Below are 16411 nucleotides of genomic sequence, written 5' to 3' on the forward strand. Positions count from 1 at the left end.
AGGGGCGCCTGGGTGGCGCAGTCGGTTAAGCCTCCGACTTCAGCCAGGTCACGATCTCGCGGTCCGTGAGTTCGAGCCCCGCGTCAGGCTCTGGGCCGATGGCTCGGAGCCTGGAGCCTGTTTCCGATTCTGTGTCTCCCTCTCTCTCTGCCCCTCCCCCGTTCATGCTCTGTCTCTCTCTGTCCCAAAAATAAATAAAAAACGTTGAAAAAAAAAAAAAATTAAAAAAAAAAATTAGAAACAATGTTCCTAGCAATATATGAGAATCATCGTAGCTGCCCCATCCTAAATCAGTCAGGACTGTTTTTCATCGACATGTCAAGTTTACGCACAAGACAAACCATTAATAAATTCATCTGCGACTTCCAATTTCAAAGCATTATCACACACAGACTAGGTAAGACACAAAATGCTTACAAGGGTTAAAATCCTTATTGAATACCAAACGGGCAAAACCTAAAACTACCACTTGTCAGCTGCCCACACACTAGGCCCGCATAAAACCAAACATCTAACTGTGCTGGGCATAATTAATATAAAACCGTGCTCTGTGTCATAGTTCAATTATAATGAACATTTTTACAAATCCATCATGTTTTTATTTGATTCTTTTAGTTCCTCACCCTGAAGTTTTCTTGGTTAGCACGGCAACCTTTAACATTCCCATATGAGCAGGGAACTAGCTAGTTGTACTTTTCAGCACCTCAGATCTGTCCACCTCTCCTTTACTTCCCTAACTTAACAAATAAATAGTGGGGCGCCTGGGTGGCTGGGTGAAGCCTCCGACTTCAGCTCAGGTCATGATCTCGCAGTTCGTGAGTTCGAGCTCCATGTCAGGCTCTAAGCTGTCAGCACAGAGCCTACTTCGGATTCTGTGTTTCCCTCTCTCTCTGCTCCTCCCCTGCTCGTTCTCCCTCTGTCTCTCTCTCTGTCTCTCTCAAAAAAATAAACATTAAAAAAACACAAATACATACTGACTGCACACCTTCTGTGTGACAAGACAGTGTTCTAGGCAGGAATACAACAATGAACAAGAAAGGTAAGCCCCATCCACTTAACACTGAATGAGAGAGAGGTCTGAAGATGGGCAGGAGCACAGAAGTCAGCCAGTGAAAAGGAAAAGGAAAGAGTCTAGTCTATGTTGGAGGGACAGGAGAAGAGTGGCATAAATGAGGCTGGAGAGGGAGGTAGAATCAGGTAAGATAGAAGGCCTTACAAGTTATGACAGGGAGTCTGAACTTTATTCCAAGAGTAATCAGAGTCACCGAAGGGTAGGAGACAAATTCATTATGTCGGACAAATGCCTCCTGAGCACCTACTCGGTGCCAGACTTGTATTCTAAAACCGACACTCTTCCAGGTGGAAGAGAAGAGGCCTCGGCATGTAAATGTGTCCCTCCTCCACTGGTCCAGAGAGCACTGTTCTTATTGAGAAACATCAGGTCATTGCTTACCACCATCACCATGACTCCATTCAGGAGACACACAGCAGCCACATTCCCTGTAAATGTAACCACCAACCAAAACCAGGCACAACCACTGAGCCCAGTGGGGTAGGAAATCAAATGTGTTTTCAAGAATTTAACTTTTCTGCTGTCTCAAATACCACGGTCTTAAATGTCTTAAATTATATGCACTATTATTTCTGACGACTAAGGAATGTTAACACCAACTGAACAGCAGTTGAAACTGATCTTCAACTAGACACATCCATCCAGGAGTATCAAATCACGCAAAATTGAAAATGTTTACTACAGGGGAGCTGTAGTCCCTAGCCGAATACTTAAAAAGTAACAGAGCTGTGGTGCCTGCCTTATTCATTGCCGAACCCCAAAGCCCAGCACACTGCGAGGGTGTAACACGGAGATTAAATTAATGAAGTTATAGCTCTAGTAGCCAAAGTAGGCAGATGAAAAGCCAAGTTTATGTACTTTTTTTTCATCACAGAAAAAAAATTTTCTAAGGACCCACCTGTCTTTAATCACTACCATTATCACTCATGTTTACATAAGTACATCTGCAGCTGGCACCGGGCACAAAACAATAAAATTGCCAAATTTCACCTTGTCAGAGGTACAGGAGTTCAGCAGGTGTTACATATTAGGTTTTCCCTTTTGCCCATTCTTTACACTCTGTTCATATTCTGATAATGTTACGAAGGAAACAGGATGAAAAATAAAAAATCCTGTGTTCACACCACACCCCTCCTCATCATGCAGTGACCATCCTGGCAGCGTGTGCCTCACCTCCACCTGCCAGCCTGGCCTGTGCCGTTGACCGGGAGGCACGGGGAAACAGAACGCTCTGGTGAATAAGGAATTACCAATTTTCAACGAATCAGAAGACAAAACAAAAACAAACAAAATGACCCCACATTTCATACCAAACTCAAAACCACGCCTCCACTGTCTTCATTCTAACCACCAGCACCTACTATTAAATAACCAAATGTAGGGGCCTCTGGGTGGTGGCTCAGTCGGTTGACTTTGGCTCAGGTCATGATTTCCCGGTCGGTGGGTTTGAGCCCCGCATCAGGCTCCGTGCTGACAGCTCAGAGCCTTGATCCTGCTTTGGATTCTGTGTCTCCCTCTCTCTCGCACTCTGCTCTCTCAATCTCTCTCAAAAATAAATAAGCATTAAAAAAATAATAACAAAATGTATAAGGTGCTGGTTAATGGAGATTTGGGGTCAACCAAATGCCAAGTAAAATTTACTTTTCCCTATCGTAGAAGTCATCAGCCCCTTTCATTTCTGTATGGAAAATAATGAGCCCAGTGTTTCATTAACTATGTTCACCAATCTGTAATATTTTCCAAATTTCTCTTCTGTAGCAGATGTTCAATCAGTAAACTGTATTGTCCCCACCACCAAAAATGTGGTATCTCAACATCTGGCCTTGCCTTTACACGGACTTTCAGAGAACCGCGACTCGAAGCAGAAAACGTTTAAGTTATATTTCAGTCCCGCTGGACAAAATAACCAATAAACAAAAAACATCAAATAAGACGTGGATAGTCCCCCTTCCATCAGAAAAAGTCACAGGACTCTTCTAACACTTGAAATACTTAACACAATCCGCACAGCGTGTCAAGTTTAGCAGAAAGAGTAACTATTTTAAAGACAGAGTCAGAAGTCAAGCAAGCAGCATCACATTTAAAGAGGTTAAGAGCAAAATAAACCAAAAACCTGTGACTCCTCCTTTCTCAGTAACCAGACCAGTAGTAGCTTGTGCAGGAAATGCACGAAATGCCTTCTGGTAACTTAAGCATTACAAACGCCTATCAGACCTTCACAGGCAGAAAAAGGAATGGGCACGCTGAAGAGAGCAAAAGTTAGCAGTACATTTTTTTAAAGTGCAAACAAAAGAAAAAAAAGAGACAAATTGAACCTCATTAAAATTAAAAACTTTTGCACACCAAAGGTTGCTATCAAGGGTGAAAAGCAGCCCACAGAATGGGAGAAGATATTTGCAAACCACAGATCTGATAACAGCTTAATATTCAGAAAATAGAGAGAGCTTCTCACAACTCAACAGACAATCCAATTAAAAAATGGGCAAAGGACCAGAACAGACATTTCTCCAAACAAGATACACAAACGGCCAATAAACCCATGAAAAGATGCTCATTATTCGTCATTAAGGAAATACAAAGCAAAACCACAATGAGCCATCATTTCACACCTAAGATGTTTATACTCAAATAAAAAAAAAAAAAAAAAAACACCCAAAAATGGAGAATAAGAAGGGCCGCCAGGATGTGGCAAACTGGAACCCTCATACACCGCTGGTAGGAACGTAAAATGGTGCACCCACCGTGGAAAAGTCTGGCCGTTCCTCAAAAAATTAACTAGAATGACCACATCGCTCAGCAATTCCAATCCTAAACATATACCCCAAAGAATTAAAAACAGAGACTCAAGCAGATATTTGTACACTAAAGTTCACAGTGGCATTATCCACGTACCCAAAAGGTGGAAATAATTCAAGTGCTCGTCGAAGATGAAAAAACCAAATGTGGTGAATACATACAATGGAATATTCTTCAGTCATGAAAGGAACAAACTTCTGATCATGCCATCACATGGATGAGCCTCGAAAACACTACAGGAGGTGAAACAAACCAGGTACAAAAAGACAGTATTCTAGGATTCCACTTATGTGAAGCATCTAGAAAAGGCAAATTCATAGAGACAGAGTAGATTAGAGGGTACCTGGGGCTGAGGAAAGAGGAGAATGAGGAATTACTGTTTACTGGGAACAGAGCTTCTGCTTGAGGTGATGACATTTTTGGAAATGGTGATGGGTGCAAAACTTGTGAATGTAACGAAAGCCACAGAATTACACATTTAAATTACTAAAATACAAGGCAAACTTTATGATGTATATTTTTCTATCACAAAGAAAACAAGTACAAAGTAGTTTGGGGCAAAATGAATGCAAAGCCACTTCAAAACCAGGATTAACAGAAGAAGCAGTCCTTCCCCCAGAGTGAATGCAATCCCACAACGAAAGGCTGATTGATTTACCCGGACGACAGTTTCTTCATTCACGCCATCAAATGCTGAAGTGCATACAACGTGCTAGGCACTATCCTAGACCCCCCAAAAAAATCACAATCCAGAAAACTTCCCCATCAGGACTCTACAGATTATGACGATATGGATAAAGTGAGTTTTTCTTAACAAGTTAAAAGATTAAATGCTTTTATTTAAAATACACAGTTTCATAATAAGTACATCAAAACTCCTAAAACCAGTCTGTTACCATTTTGGCCCACGTGGTTTAATTGAAGTTACCAATTTGTCACTTTCTTTTTTTTTTTTTTTTAATTTTTTTTTAATGTTTATTTATTTTTGAGACGGGGGAGACAGAGTGCTAGTGGGGGAGGGGCAGAGAGAGAGGGAGGCACAGAATCTGAAACAGGCTCCAGGCTCTGAGCTGTCAGCACAGAGTCTGATGCAGGGCTTGAACTCACGAACAGTGAGATCATGACCTGGGCCGAAGTCGGACGCTTAACCGACTGAGCCACCCAGGCGCCCCCCAATTTGTCACTTTCTAAACTGGAATAAAGGACCTTTCTTTCTTTCTTTCTTTCCTTTCTTTCAACAACCCAAACATGATCACAGCGCAGCATTTAAGAAAATACTATTTTCTGACCTTCACAAGCCAATGGGCTACCACTCGGAAAATATATACATCACAATCCTGAGTATAATTTAGGCGTGGTGCCTAAAAGCAGAACTCCTCAAGATGGGATAATTAGCAGTTCTATGAGGGAAAAAAACAAACAAACAAACAAACAGAAAAAAAACCTCTTGTTTTCCCATCTTTCCCAGCGCATGGTTGTTCAGCAATGAGAACTAAGCAAAAGGTTTAAATGACTATGAATCATAGTTTTGGGACCACCTGGAGGGTGAAGAAAACAGTTCCCCCTTTATGATATTTAAATGGTTTGCAGCTCTTTAATAAAAAATAATACACAGTCGTGCTCACTAGCATAGCCTAGATTAATTTAAGTTTTAAAGCACAACACTGAGCTGTCCTACGACCCACGCCTGCTGGTACCTGACGCTCCACAGCATTTTCATCACCATAATTAGGCCACTAATCGCCTCAGAGAACTGTTCATAATTGATGACGGTAACTAAGGTAACTCAGAAACAATGACCAGGTTGCCTTCTAGTCGCTGCAAAGTACCTGGGTATCTGTAACCTGGGAAGGAGCAGGAACAATGCCTACCGTCTAATAATTGCTTACTCAAACCAGCAAAGGGAGGGGAGGGAGGGACACTGGAGAAGAGACAGCATTTTAAATGATTCAGGGTGACTCCCGTGCCTGGGAAAACACTGAATTCAGGGGATCGGCAGGAGGTATGAATGTTCTTCAGGATAAAGCCACAACATAAAAAAGAATTTACTGGGTCAAAATGTGATATTCATTTTCATTTAGCATCCAATTACCTAGAGGACGGAGGACGGAGCAGGAGCTAATGAGTCCGGGGCTATCTCACACTTGAAAGCAAAAGTGTGATACTAGGGAAAGGACTGATTTAGCAGATTAAAACTTAAAAGGATTTCCCCAAGGACAAAAAAAAAAAAAAAAAAAAAGGGGGGGGGGGAGGTTTTAACATCCCCAAGATATTCCCCATAAAATTCTTTTTAGTTTCTTTCCCTTGCCCAAGACAACACACAATTTTTTTTTTTCTTTTCCTTGTCATAGTAATTTCAAAGATACAGACTTGAGTGCAAAAATTCTTCTTTTTAGGGCAAAAACTGTCCCAAGACAACAGCACTGCACACAGTGAACTTCTCCATCACCCCAAAGGGGGAAACTGCGCAAACACTTCGCCACCCCAGCAGTGCCACAGAAGCCACGGCTCAGCACCTCACCGAGGGTTAAGCAAGCGGGAAACCCAAATTTTAAAAGATGGGTGCCTTTACGCAACACAAGCCATTATTCCTTCTTCCACATCAAGGTGCCATCCACACTCGCCCAGAATCCTGTAACCTCAGATCTGACAGCATCCCTAGAATCTGTACCACCATCCGTGCCCTCAGTTTACAGACGTGAAGACTGAATACCGCTTCCTGTCTAGTCACCGGTGATGCCGGACTAGAGCCGCGGTGGAGGACGTCTCCCACTTACAAATAATCGTTACAAACCTAGGGAGCTTGGTGTCAAGCTCTGTGCTAAGCCCTTTTACATACATGCTCTACTTAATTCCCACCACAACCATGAGAAAGATAGTATCTTCCACTTGGTAGATAAGAAAATTGAAAATAATTTGCCCGGGGGACCTGGCTGGCTCATTGCATAGAGCTTGTGACTCTTGATCTCAGGACTGTGAGTTAGAGCCCCGCTCTGAGCAAGGAGGAAAAGGAGGGAAGGGAGGGAGGGAGGGAGGGGAGAGGAGGGGAGAGGAGGGGAGGAGAGGGAGGGAGGGAAGAAACAATGTGCACATTCGGTGTGTTGATTCAAAACCTAGGTCTGGCTGACTTCTAAGCTAATGTTCAGTCCTATTCTCCAGTCCTTACCATGGCTACAGGGTCCTACACAGCCTGACCCCTCCTACATTTCTGAATTCATCTCCTACCACTCTCCCATCTCTTAAAAAAAATCCAGTCAGGGCCCCCGGGTGGCTCAGTCGGTTGGGCATCCGACTTGGGCTCAGGTCACGACCTCGCAGTCCGTGAGTTCGAGCCCCACGTCGGGCTCTGTGTGGACAGCTCGGAGCCTGGAGCCTGCTTCGGATTCTGTGTCTCCCTCTCTCTCTCTCTGCCCCTCCCCTGCTCATGCTCTGTCTCTCTCTGTCAAAAATAATTTTGTTTTTTAAATCCAGTCAACCTTCACTCAAACTCATCCCTGCCTCAAGGCTTTTATACATGCTGGGTATCCCCATCCCTACCCCCACCACCACCCCCAAACCTGTCAACGATTCATTCTACCCCTCCAAGACAAGTATCACCTCTTCAACAAGGCTTTCCCTAACCACTCAATCTAAAATAGACACTCAGGGGGCACCTGGGTGGCTCAGTCAGTTAAGTGCCTCTTGATCTTGGCTCAGGTCATGATCTCAGGTTGGTAGGATGGAGTCCCACGTTGGGCTTTGTTGGGCTCTGCACTGACAGTGTGGGGACTGCTTGGGATTCGCTCTCTCCCTTCTCTCTGCCCCTCCCCCCACGCGTGGGTGTTCTCACTCTCTTTCAAAATAGCTAAACTTAAAAAAATAAACAAATAAAATACAACAGATACTCCGTCACTCCTACAGCTATCTGAAATCTTCTTGTACATTGGTTGTCTCCTTATTAGGATAAAAGCACCACAAAGGCAAAAACCTCTCACTGAAATAAAAGCGCCAAGATGGCAAAATGTTCTGCCTTATTCATTTCTAGACGACCCAATACCCAAAAGAGCATCAGACCAGAGGAGGCTCTCAAAGGAACCACCAGTTGAATAAAGGAATGAATGCCTTTATTCTACTTTTCCCTAGTTGTTTCTTGTGATTAATCTTATCTTTTCAACCATACTGCATGTGCCTCAGGGATATCTTACAATTCTCACTTTGGGCAAGTTAATGACTCAACTTGGGCTTATACAATCATCTAGAAAGTGAAAGAAGCAGTCAGTCTGGAATTCAGGGGTGCCTGGGTGGCTCAGCTGGATGAGCATCTGACTCTTGATTTCAGCTCAGGTCATGATCCCAGGGTCGTGGGATCAAGCCTTGTGTGGATCCACACTCAGCGTGGAGCCTGCTGGGGATTCTCTCTCTCCCTCCCTCTGTCCCTCTATCCCTCTCAAGCGTGCGCACACTCTCTCTAAAATAAAACATCTTGGGGTGCCTGGGTGGCTCAGTCAGTTAAGCGTCTGACTTCAGCTCAGGTCACGATCTCACGTTCCGTGAGTTCGAGCCCCGCGTCGGGCTCTGGGCCGATGGCTCAGAGCCTGGAGCCTGCTTCCGGTTCTGTGTCTCCCTCTCTCTCTGACCCTCCCCCGTTCATGCTCTGTCTCTCTCTGTCTCAAAAATAAATAAACGTTAAAAATAAATAAATAAATAAATAAATAAATAAAAAATAAAATAAATAAAATAAAACATCTTTTGTATTTAAAAATGTTTAAAAAGAAGCTTAGAATTCAAATATCTCCCACAGCTGGTAACATAACAGGTAGATACTGAAATACTCATTATTGACCCATGGATCTTAAATTCCTTTCATTTTCTCACATATTTCTACAAAAATACACCTACTGTGTGAAGGCAAGCACGCTTACTTAGCTGGTATTAGAAACTAAGGAATAACTGGGGCGCCTGGGGGGCTCAGTCAGTTAAGCGGCGACTTCGGCTCAGGTCATGATCTCACGGTCCGTGAGTGCGAGCCCCGCGTCGGGCTCTGTGCTGACAGCGCGGAGCCCCCTTGGGATTCTGTCTCCCTCTCTCTCTGCCCCTCCCCCATTCATGCTCTCTCTCAAAAATAAACACTAAAAAAAAAAAGAAGAAAGAAAGAAACTAAGGAACAACTACCCTTACACTAGCAGCATACGCAGGCCCGCCTCTTCTCAAGAGGGCTCCGTTCGCCTCTTTCAAGCCACACCCAACCTGTCTGCTTCTGATTATCCTTTATCTTGACCAGTGTTAAGCTCCAGTTTTCTCTACTTCTTTGACAGGCCTCAGCAGCATCACATTCTTTTACTTCTTGCCTGCTAAAGTTTTGTTTGCTTTAGACGGTTGGATGTGTCCAACAGATCTCCTATGATCAAAAAAGCTCCAAAATTAGAGCAGTCAGTTGCATTTTGGCTTCTATGGTTTGGAATTTCTACTCTCCTGAAGAGTTCCAAAGAGTCTTAGCAACACAGAGACCCTCCTTCCTGGTAATGTATTATATGCTGCTCCCACTGGCCTCTCAAGCTTGGGGTGGGGGGGGGGGGGTGATGTCAGGATTGGGGCGGGACCATCTACTGGCTACAGTATCAAAGGCCTGGAACCATATCTGATACCGTGTGAACGGCTGCTTCTAAAGATTGTCCAAGATGAGCATATTTTCACTGTTAAAGACATTTCATCTCCAAACCCAGACCTTGTTTCCAACACAGCAAAATGCTGCAGGGGAGACATGAAACGTCGCCAAAGTCCTGGTCAAAAATGTGCTGTTCCGGGGCGCCTGGGTGGCTCTGTCGGTTAAGCGGCCGACTTCGGCTCAGGTCATGATCTCACGGTCCGTGAGTTCGAGCCCCGCGTCGGGCTCTGTGCTGACAGCTCAGAGCCTGGAGCCTGTTTCAGATTCTGTGTCTCCCTCTCTCTGACCCTCCCCCGTTCATGCTCTGTCTCTGTCTCAAAAATAAATAAACGTTAAAAAAAAAAATTAAAAAAAAAAAAACGTGCTGTTCCGTTTTATAACTTCAACCTGTTCCCTAAAGATGGTTTCCTTCTAAGACAACTGACCGGACTCAAAGAAAATATTTGAGTGAGTTGAGTGTGAAAATGAGCATGAGGGGGTGGCGATCTTTAACAGGATGAGGTTTTTTTACTTTTATTTTTTTTTTTTTTTATTTTAAAAATTTTTTTTTTTTCAACGTTTTTTATTTATTTTTGGGACAGAGAGAGACAGAGCATGAACGGGGGAGGGGCAGAGAGAGAGGGAGACACAGAATCGGAAACAGGCTCCAGGCTCCGAGCCATCAGCCCAGAGCCTGACGCGGGGCTCGAACTCACGGACCGCGAGATCGTGACCTGGCTGAAGTCGGACGCTTAACCGACTGCGCCACCCAGGTGCCCCGGTTTTTTTACTTTAAAAAAAAAAAAATAACCCACATTCCACCATATGTGTATCACTCCACAAAAGCTCAAGAACTACATGCACTGTGGCATTTAGGGGGCATTTTCACATAGGGTACAAAAAAACCCCACAAAAAAACAAAAAAACAAGGCTGTTTTCATACCAAACTGGGGGTTCTGAAATTTTCCTATGGTTATTAGAAAAAGTTGCACTTGACTACATAAAACATGTATCTTATCTAAAATCTTAGGCCCAATATTTGTACAGAATATGAATGAATTATCAACTTTCTGTATGTGAAAACATCTCATTAAAAGTTGGTTAAGATGGGGGCACCTGGGTGGCTCGGTCGGTTAAGCGTCTGAGTTCGGCTCCGGTCATGATTTCACGGTCCGTGAGTTCGAGCCCCACGACGGGCTCTGTGCTGACAGCTCAGAGCCTGGGGCCTGTTTCAGATTCTGTGTCTCCCTCTCTCTCTGCCCCTCCCCTGTTCATGCTCTGTCTCTCTCTGTCTCAAAAATAAATAAACGTTAAAAAAAAAAATTAAAAAAAAAAAAAAAGTTGGTTAAGATGAAGTTCTGGTTTTTCAGACAACTTTGGGGTTTTGTCAAGTATAAGATCAGAGAGAATCAAGTGACTTGCTCAAGGTCATTTGGTCAAATCAGGTGGGATTAGCATTACTGGTTCCTGCCTTCCAAAAGCCAACCAAAAATCAAACTTTTCTTGGAACTAAGCAAGCCAAAAGGGAAAAATCGTTCCCCATTTCCTCTCCTCGGTAATCCAAGGACAAACGAAAAATTAGTTTCAATGGCAGAACCTCAATTCATAAAGTTTCGTCAATACATAGATTATTACCTCCAACCATGCACGGCACCTCTCTCAAAATTAGTAGCTATTTTACCAATTTGAAAGGTCAGTAACCTCTATACAACCTTCCCATCTAACAGCCCCATAAACTTACTAAGAAGCTTTTAAATCAGCCTTTCCTATGTACACCTATAAATAGTTCACTTCTCTTATCTTCTATAAGATCTGGTCAGACTGCAATATATAGATGTACTCTGAGCTGTTAGATTTTTTTTTTCTTGAAGTTAAGGGATCATAAATAAGTTCAAAGTTTTCTTCAGAACTCTGAAAGGAATAGGGATATTTCACCAGGACGGGTGAAACAGCGATTAAACACACGGGAATCGGTCAGGCTGTGGCTGGGGCAGGGCTAGAGAGGCTCGTACACATTTTGATCACCAGATCAGCTGCTGCTTCAGACATTTCAAATCCAGCACCTTCATCACATTTTCTGCCCCATCCTTTTCATTTCTACTTTCAACCTGCTGATATAAAACACTACCCTTGAATTAATAACAGAAATGTAATATGCCGTGAAGCCATATTTTGAAATCACTAACTGGACTGGGATAGGGATATTGAAGCAGCTGGGAACTCTTTGTACTTATTACAAGCACAGTGTACTCATATCTAGCAAGGAACAGTCCTCACATCCAATTTTCTAAGTCGAATGGTGCCATTACCCCTATTTCAGATGACCCTCAAGTCCGGGATGTTGCCCTTTGCTCTCGGACGAAAGGTCACCAATATTAGAAGCTGGCATGAGAACTCAAAGATACTAAGTCAGTGGGCAGGCTAAAATTGTGGCTGGATTCTATCATATATGAACAACTTTAAAATACTTAAAACTAACATTAATTTTCTCTTACCTCAATTTCAATTCAAGTCTACTTATTTCTGAATATAGTTGTAACACACTTTTTGGACTGATGATTTCTCTTTAGGCCTTTGAGCAAAACGTGATCACTGGGTATATAAGGCAAATCAAAAGCAGGACTGGAAAAAATTAAACCCGGAAGGAAATGTAAGTCACTAACACTTTCCATTAAGCCAGAAGTGAGAAATGTCATTATTTGGAAATGAATCAGGTTAAGCTATCATCACACTGCCAATATACAACTGTTTTTGACCTGCAAAAACAGAAATTTCATATGGTTCAACCTAATGTTATTTTCTAAGCTCATTTTAATAACTGTCTCAAATTAAGGTGTTGACAACCCAAGGCCCATAAAACCTTCTATTTCTCTAGATTGCCTTAACCTTTGGAAAGATTTGCCACCCCACTGTCCAAAGCTGGCCATTGGAGAAATTAAGTGTATTAACAGGAAAGCCAAGATTTAGAAAACAAAACAAAACAAAAACAAAAACAAGACCAAAAATCCCACCAAACAGCTGACTATAACTGTGCCTACAAGAACCCTAAAGCCATTCCACATCTTTTGTGCAGTTCACATTCTCCACTAACAGAAGTTGAATCCTGAGAAGATCTGCCCTTTGGAAGACTTCCATTTAAGGAAAAACCAGTGAAAATGTAAGTGCACCGCATCTTTTTCAGTTTTCAATGACACAGGAATCTAAGCATGGTAAATGTTCATCATTTTACACTGGGGTTCCACTGACCTAAAAATTTATTGTTGAGGAATTCTAACTGAGTTGGTGAGTTCTGCTGGAGAATGTGCCTTCTAACCTTTCTAATCTCAAGGGTGATCACCATCCCAGTGGGATTATTCTGCTATTTGGATATGGTTGATTTATGTACAAACAACAGAAATAACCTGTCACGGAAAGCGGTTATGGCTGCAAGAATACATTTAGGTCTAAATCTATATCATCTCACACCCATTGTTAGTAAGTCTAATATCTAATATGCTAATGACCTCTTTTCTCAATTAATTCCACTAATTACTCACCTGTTCTCATTCTGCCAAAATTCCTATCTCCTAATCTGATCCATCAGACCACATACTATACTCTCCCAGAGGGATGTTTTTTCCCTAAGATACTTCATAAACTGTTAGGACAATCAGATGGTGCCTGTTCTATCTTTCCAGGTTTCATTTATAGTATACAGCAGCAATATTAACCAGCAAGTGAAATACGCTCTTAAAAAAAAAAAAAAAAATCAGGAGAGAATCTCCTGCTCTATCTGGAAATTCCTCTATTCAGCTAGTTCAGTGTTGACAGGTCAACAGAGAATGGCACTAGGCATTACTACAGTCCTAAAGGGCATGCCCCTATAGTGAACCCATCAACCCTTTCCTAACATCCAAATGACCCAGACTTTTTATAGCAGAATCTACTCTCCTTGCCCCAGCCCCAACAGCATCTTCTGGTCATTTTTCACCCTGAACTAAAGTTTTCTCTGGAGCGTGTGGTGACACCCTGTCAGTCAAATACATTCTTTAAACCTTCCATCTACTCCCTTCTTTCTCCAAAGTTGCATGTAACTGTTTTTTAAAAAAACACGTACAAAAACTCCCTGTGCATCGTAAGTGCTTTAAAAAAGAATTTATCTACTTCCATCCTTAAAACCCTATGAGGCTAGGCTTAGTACTCCCATTTTACAGAGGAGAAAAGCTGAGGCTCAGGAACTTGCCCAAGGTCATAAAGGGCAAGGATTTGAATTCGAGTCTGACCTCGGTGTCCTCTGACCTTAACCCTCATGCTGTATTTCCTTCCAATCTCTTTCTTCATGTCCTTTATGTCTGTCTGCTCTGTGGTCTTACAAAGTCTATGCTTGGGCAGTGTTCAGTTTCTCCCGGGGCTGTCTTGCCTTTAAAGGACATGCCTTCCAGAAGAATGAGTACCCATTCCATTTTTTCTCCATGCTCCTCCTTCCCACCTGGCACCATTTCCCCCAAGGCTCTTATCACATCTCCTCCTCTAGGGCCAATTTACGTGTCCTCTCGGTCCCTGAGCAGGCACCACTGAGCAGGCACCACAGGATACTGAAGGGCCACCTTCTACCCTCAAGGCTACGAGAGAGAAGTAAAAGGGTGGAAGGGTCCAGACAGCCCCTCTCCTAAGTCTTCATTCAGGAAGAAACTGCGGCCGAGGACCGGAGGGGGGGGGGGGGGGCGGAGAATTTGGGGAAGGAAAAGAGGTACGGGGCGGAGTAACAAGGGTGTGCCCTTGGGGGTGGGGGGTGGGGAGATGGAGATGGGGAGGAGGCGTGGGACGCTCAGGGTTTAACAGATTGAATGGGAGGGGGGGTGGACCGCCATAAGGTGGGGGGGGGGGGGGGTGCCACCCGGAGAGGAAAGGGGCCACTTGGAGGAGGAGAATGTGTGCGCTGGGGAGGAGAACCTGGAGGTGGATATAACAGGAAAGTGGAGGGAAGAAAGGGTAGGGAGGGGGAGCAGGAAACGGTGGACTCACCCGGGAGGAGAGAGGGGAAGGATGGATGGGAACCGGGAAGGTGGGGCGCCTCGAGACCCCACCACCGAGGCTCGGCGACGAGGGGCGGGAGGGCCGAAAGGGTTCGGGGTCCGCGGAATGCCGGGAACCGGGGCCTCGGGAGACCCCGGGGGAGGAGGAGCGGGAGTTCTCGAGCCGAGCGGCGGGAAGGGGGGCTCGAGGGAGGCAAGGGCGGGAAAGGGGGCGTCCCGGCCCGGGGGCTGGGGGCGAAGGTATCGTCGGGCTCGCCAGGGGATGGAGTAAGGAGGGCCGGGGGTGCGCGGGAGGCAGGCGGGGGCAGTGGGTTCCGGGGCCCGTCGGGGTGCAGAGGGCGGGAACGTCCTGGCGTCCCCCGAAGGCCGGGCGTGGGGTCTCCCGAGGGTCGGGTCGGGGTCCCCGCAATCTTCCGCGGCCAGGCTCCGGGCGGCCTCCGGCCGGGGTCTTCCGAGGGTCGGCGCGCCGTCAGGGTGGGGCGAGGGGTTCCCGAGATTCTCCCCCGCTCCCCGAGGCCGGAGCGGCGCCTCCCCCCCAGGACCCCAGGCTTCCTTCCTACCTATGCCGGGCGCCACATAGACGAAGTAGAGCAGGGAGGACGACAGCGAGAAGAAGAAGAGTGCGGCGAGCAGCGAGCGGCGCGGCAGCCGCAGCAGCCCCCGGCGGACGCGCATTCTGCAGCCGAGCCTGCTCCCGCCGCTCCCCGTCCGCCGCCTCCTGGGCTGCCGCCGCCGCCTGGGCCTCGGCCACCACCTCCCGGGCCTCGCGGGCCGCCGCTCGCCGCCGCCGCCTCGCCGCTCCCAGCCGCCGGCCACCGCGGGCCGGGCCACATAGAGCGGGCGGGGGCCTGAGCGGCCCGGAGCGAGCGCAGCGGCGGAGACGGGGCGGGGCGGGGCGGGCCGCGGGAGGCGGGCCGGGGGCGGGGCCAGCGCCGCCGGGCACCGTCGCAAAAGACCGGCGCGCGCTCCCTCGCCGCCCGACCCCCCGGTTCGGCTCCCGCGGCGGAGCGGCGGCCCGCAGGAAACGTCGCTAAATGGCGACAGCCCCTCTCCTGGCGCGGCCACCGCCCAGGCTTTCGGGGAGCGTCGCTCAAGTGCCGGTGGGCTCCGCGCAAGGGCGCCCCTAGCCCGGGAGCCAAGGGGCCGTCTGCAATGTCTGACGCTGCTGGTCGCCTACTGCGACAGTGGAGCGGGGATTATAGGCATAAGGGCTCGGCATACACCTTCACTCATTCATTCATTAATTCACCTCACCATTTATTAAAAGCCAGACATCGGCCATAGGCCAGACACTGTTGTTGGTGTTGGGCATGCTACAGAGAACAAAACAGACAAAATCTGTCTTCATGAACTCACGCTCCAAAGCGAGGAGGAAAGGAGACAAATCAGTTCATAGTATCGGGTACTGATAAATGATATGAACAGAATAAAACACGAGAACGTATTGGAGGCAGGCTAGTGTGGTTAAGGAAGGCCTCATTGACCAGGTGACATGGGATGAGACATAAAAGGGTGAACAGCAGGCACAAAGGCCCTGAGGTCAAAAAGCCTCCTCTGTCCCCAGGTTATCCAAACCCAGGATAAAGGTTAGATCTCTAGGCAGGGTCCACATCCCACAGAATCATAAGGAGTGTAATGATAACAATTATCAACGTGAGGACTTGGGTTGAGAGACGCTGGGCTTTACTTATGTCGTTAAACTGCCCCAGCAGCCCTGCAGTCTGTGCTCTTATAATTGCTATTACACAAATGAGGAAACTGAGGCTCCTAGGGGAAGCAATTCCCCCAAGCCTTGCAGTAGGGGCTCAAATCAAAACTGACCTGTCTCCCAAGGCAGACCTGTGACCACTAGGTGGTAACTTACCTCAACATTACATCTGGCTACTAATTCGCACCCTGCAAGTT

At 46.0% G+C, this 16411-nt stretch overlaps 1 protein-coding gene across 1 annotated transcript in view; it reads right to left on the reverse strand.

Annotated features, from left to right (window-relative positions):
* The window catches only part of B4GALT5 (beta-1,4-galactosyltransferase 5), a 73876-nt gene extending 58511 nt beyond the window's left edge, over window positions 1-15365 (reverse strand). Inside the window, exon 1 of the mRNA XM_078443959.2 lies at window positions 15067-15365. Coding sequence (XP_078300085.1) covers window positions 15067-15181 — 115 coding nt within the window. The 5' untranslated portion in view covers window positions 15182-15365. The remainder of the gene's footprint in view (window positions 1-15066) is intronic.
* Window positions 15366-16411: the final 1046 nt, after the last annotated feature.

This window comes from Panthera onca, chromosome A3 (genome assembly GCF_046562875.1).
Source record: "Panthera onca isolate mPanOnc1 chromosome A3, mPanOnc1 haplotype 2, whole genome shotgun sequence".
NCBI classification, from domain to species: domain Eukaryota; kingdom Metazoa; phylum Chordata; class Mammalia; order Carnivora; family Felidae; genus Panthera; species Panthera onca.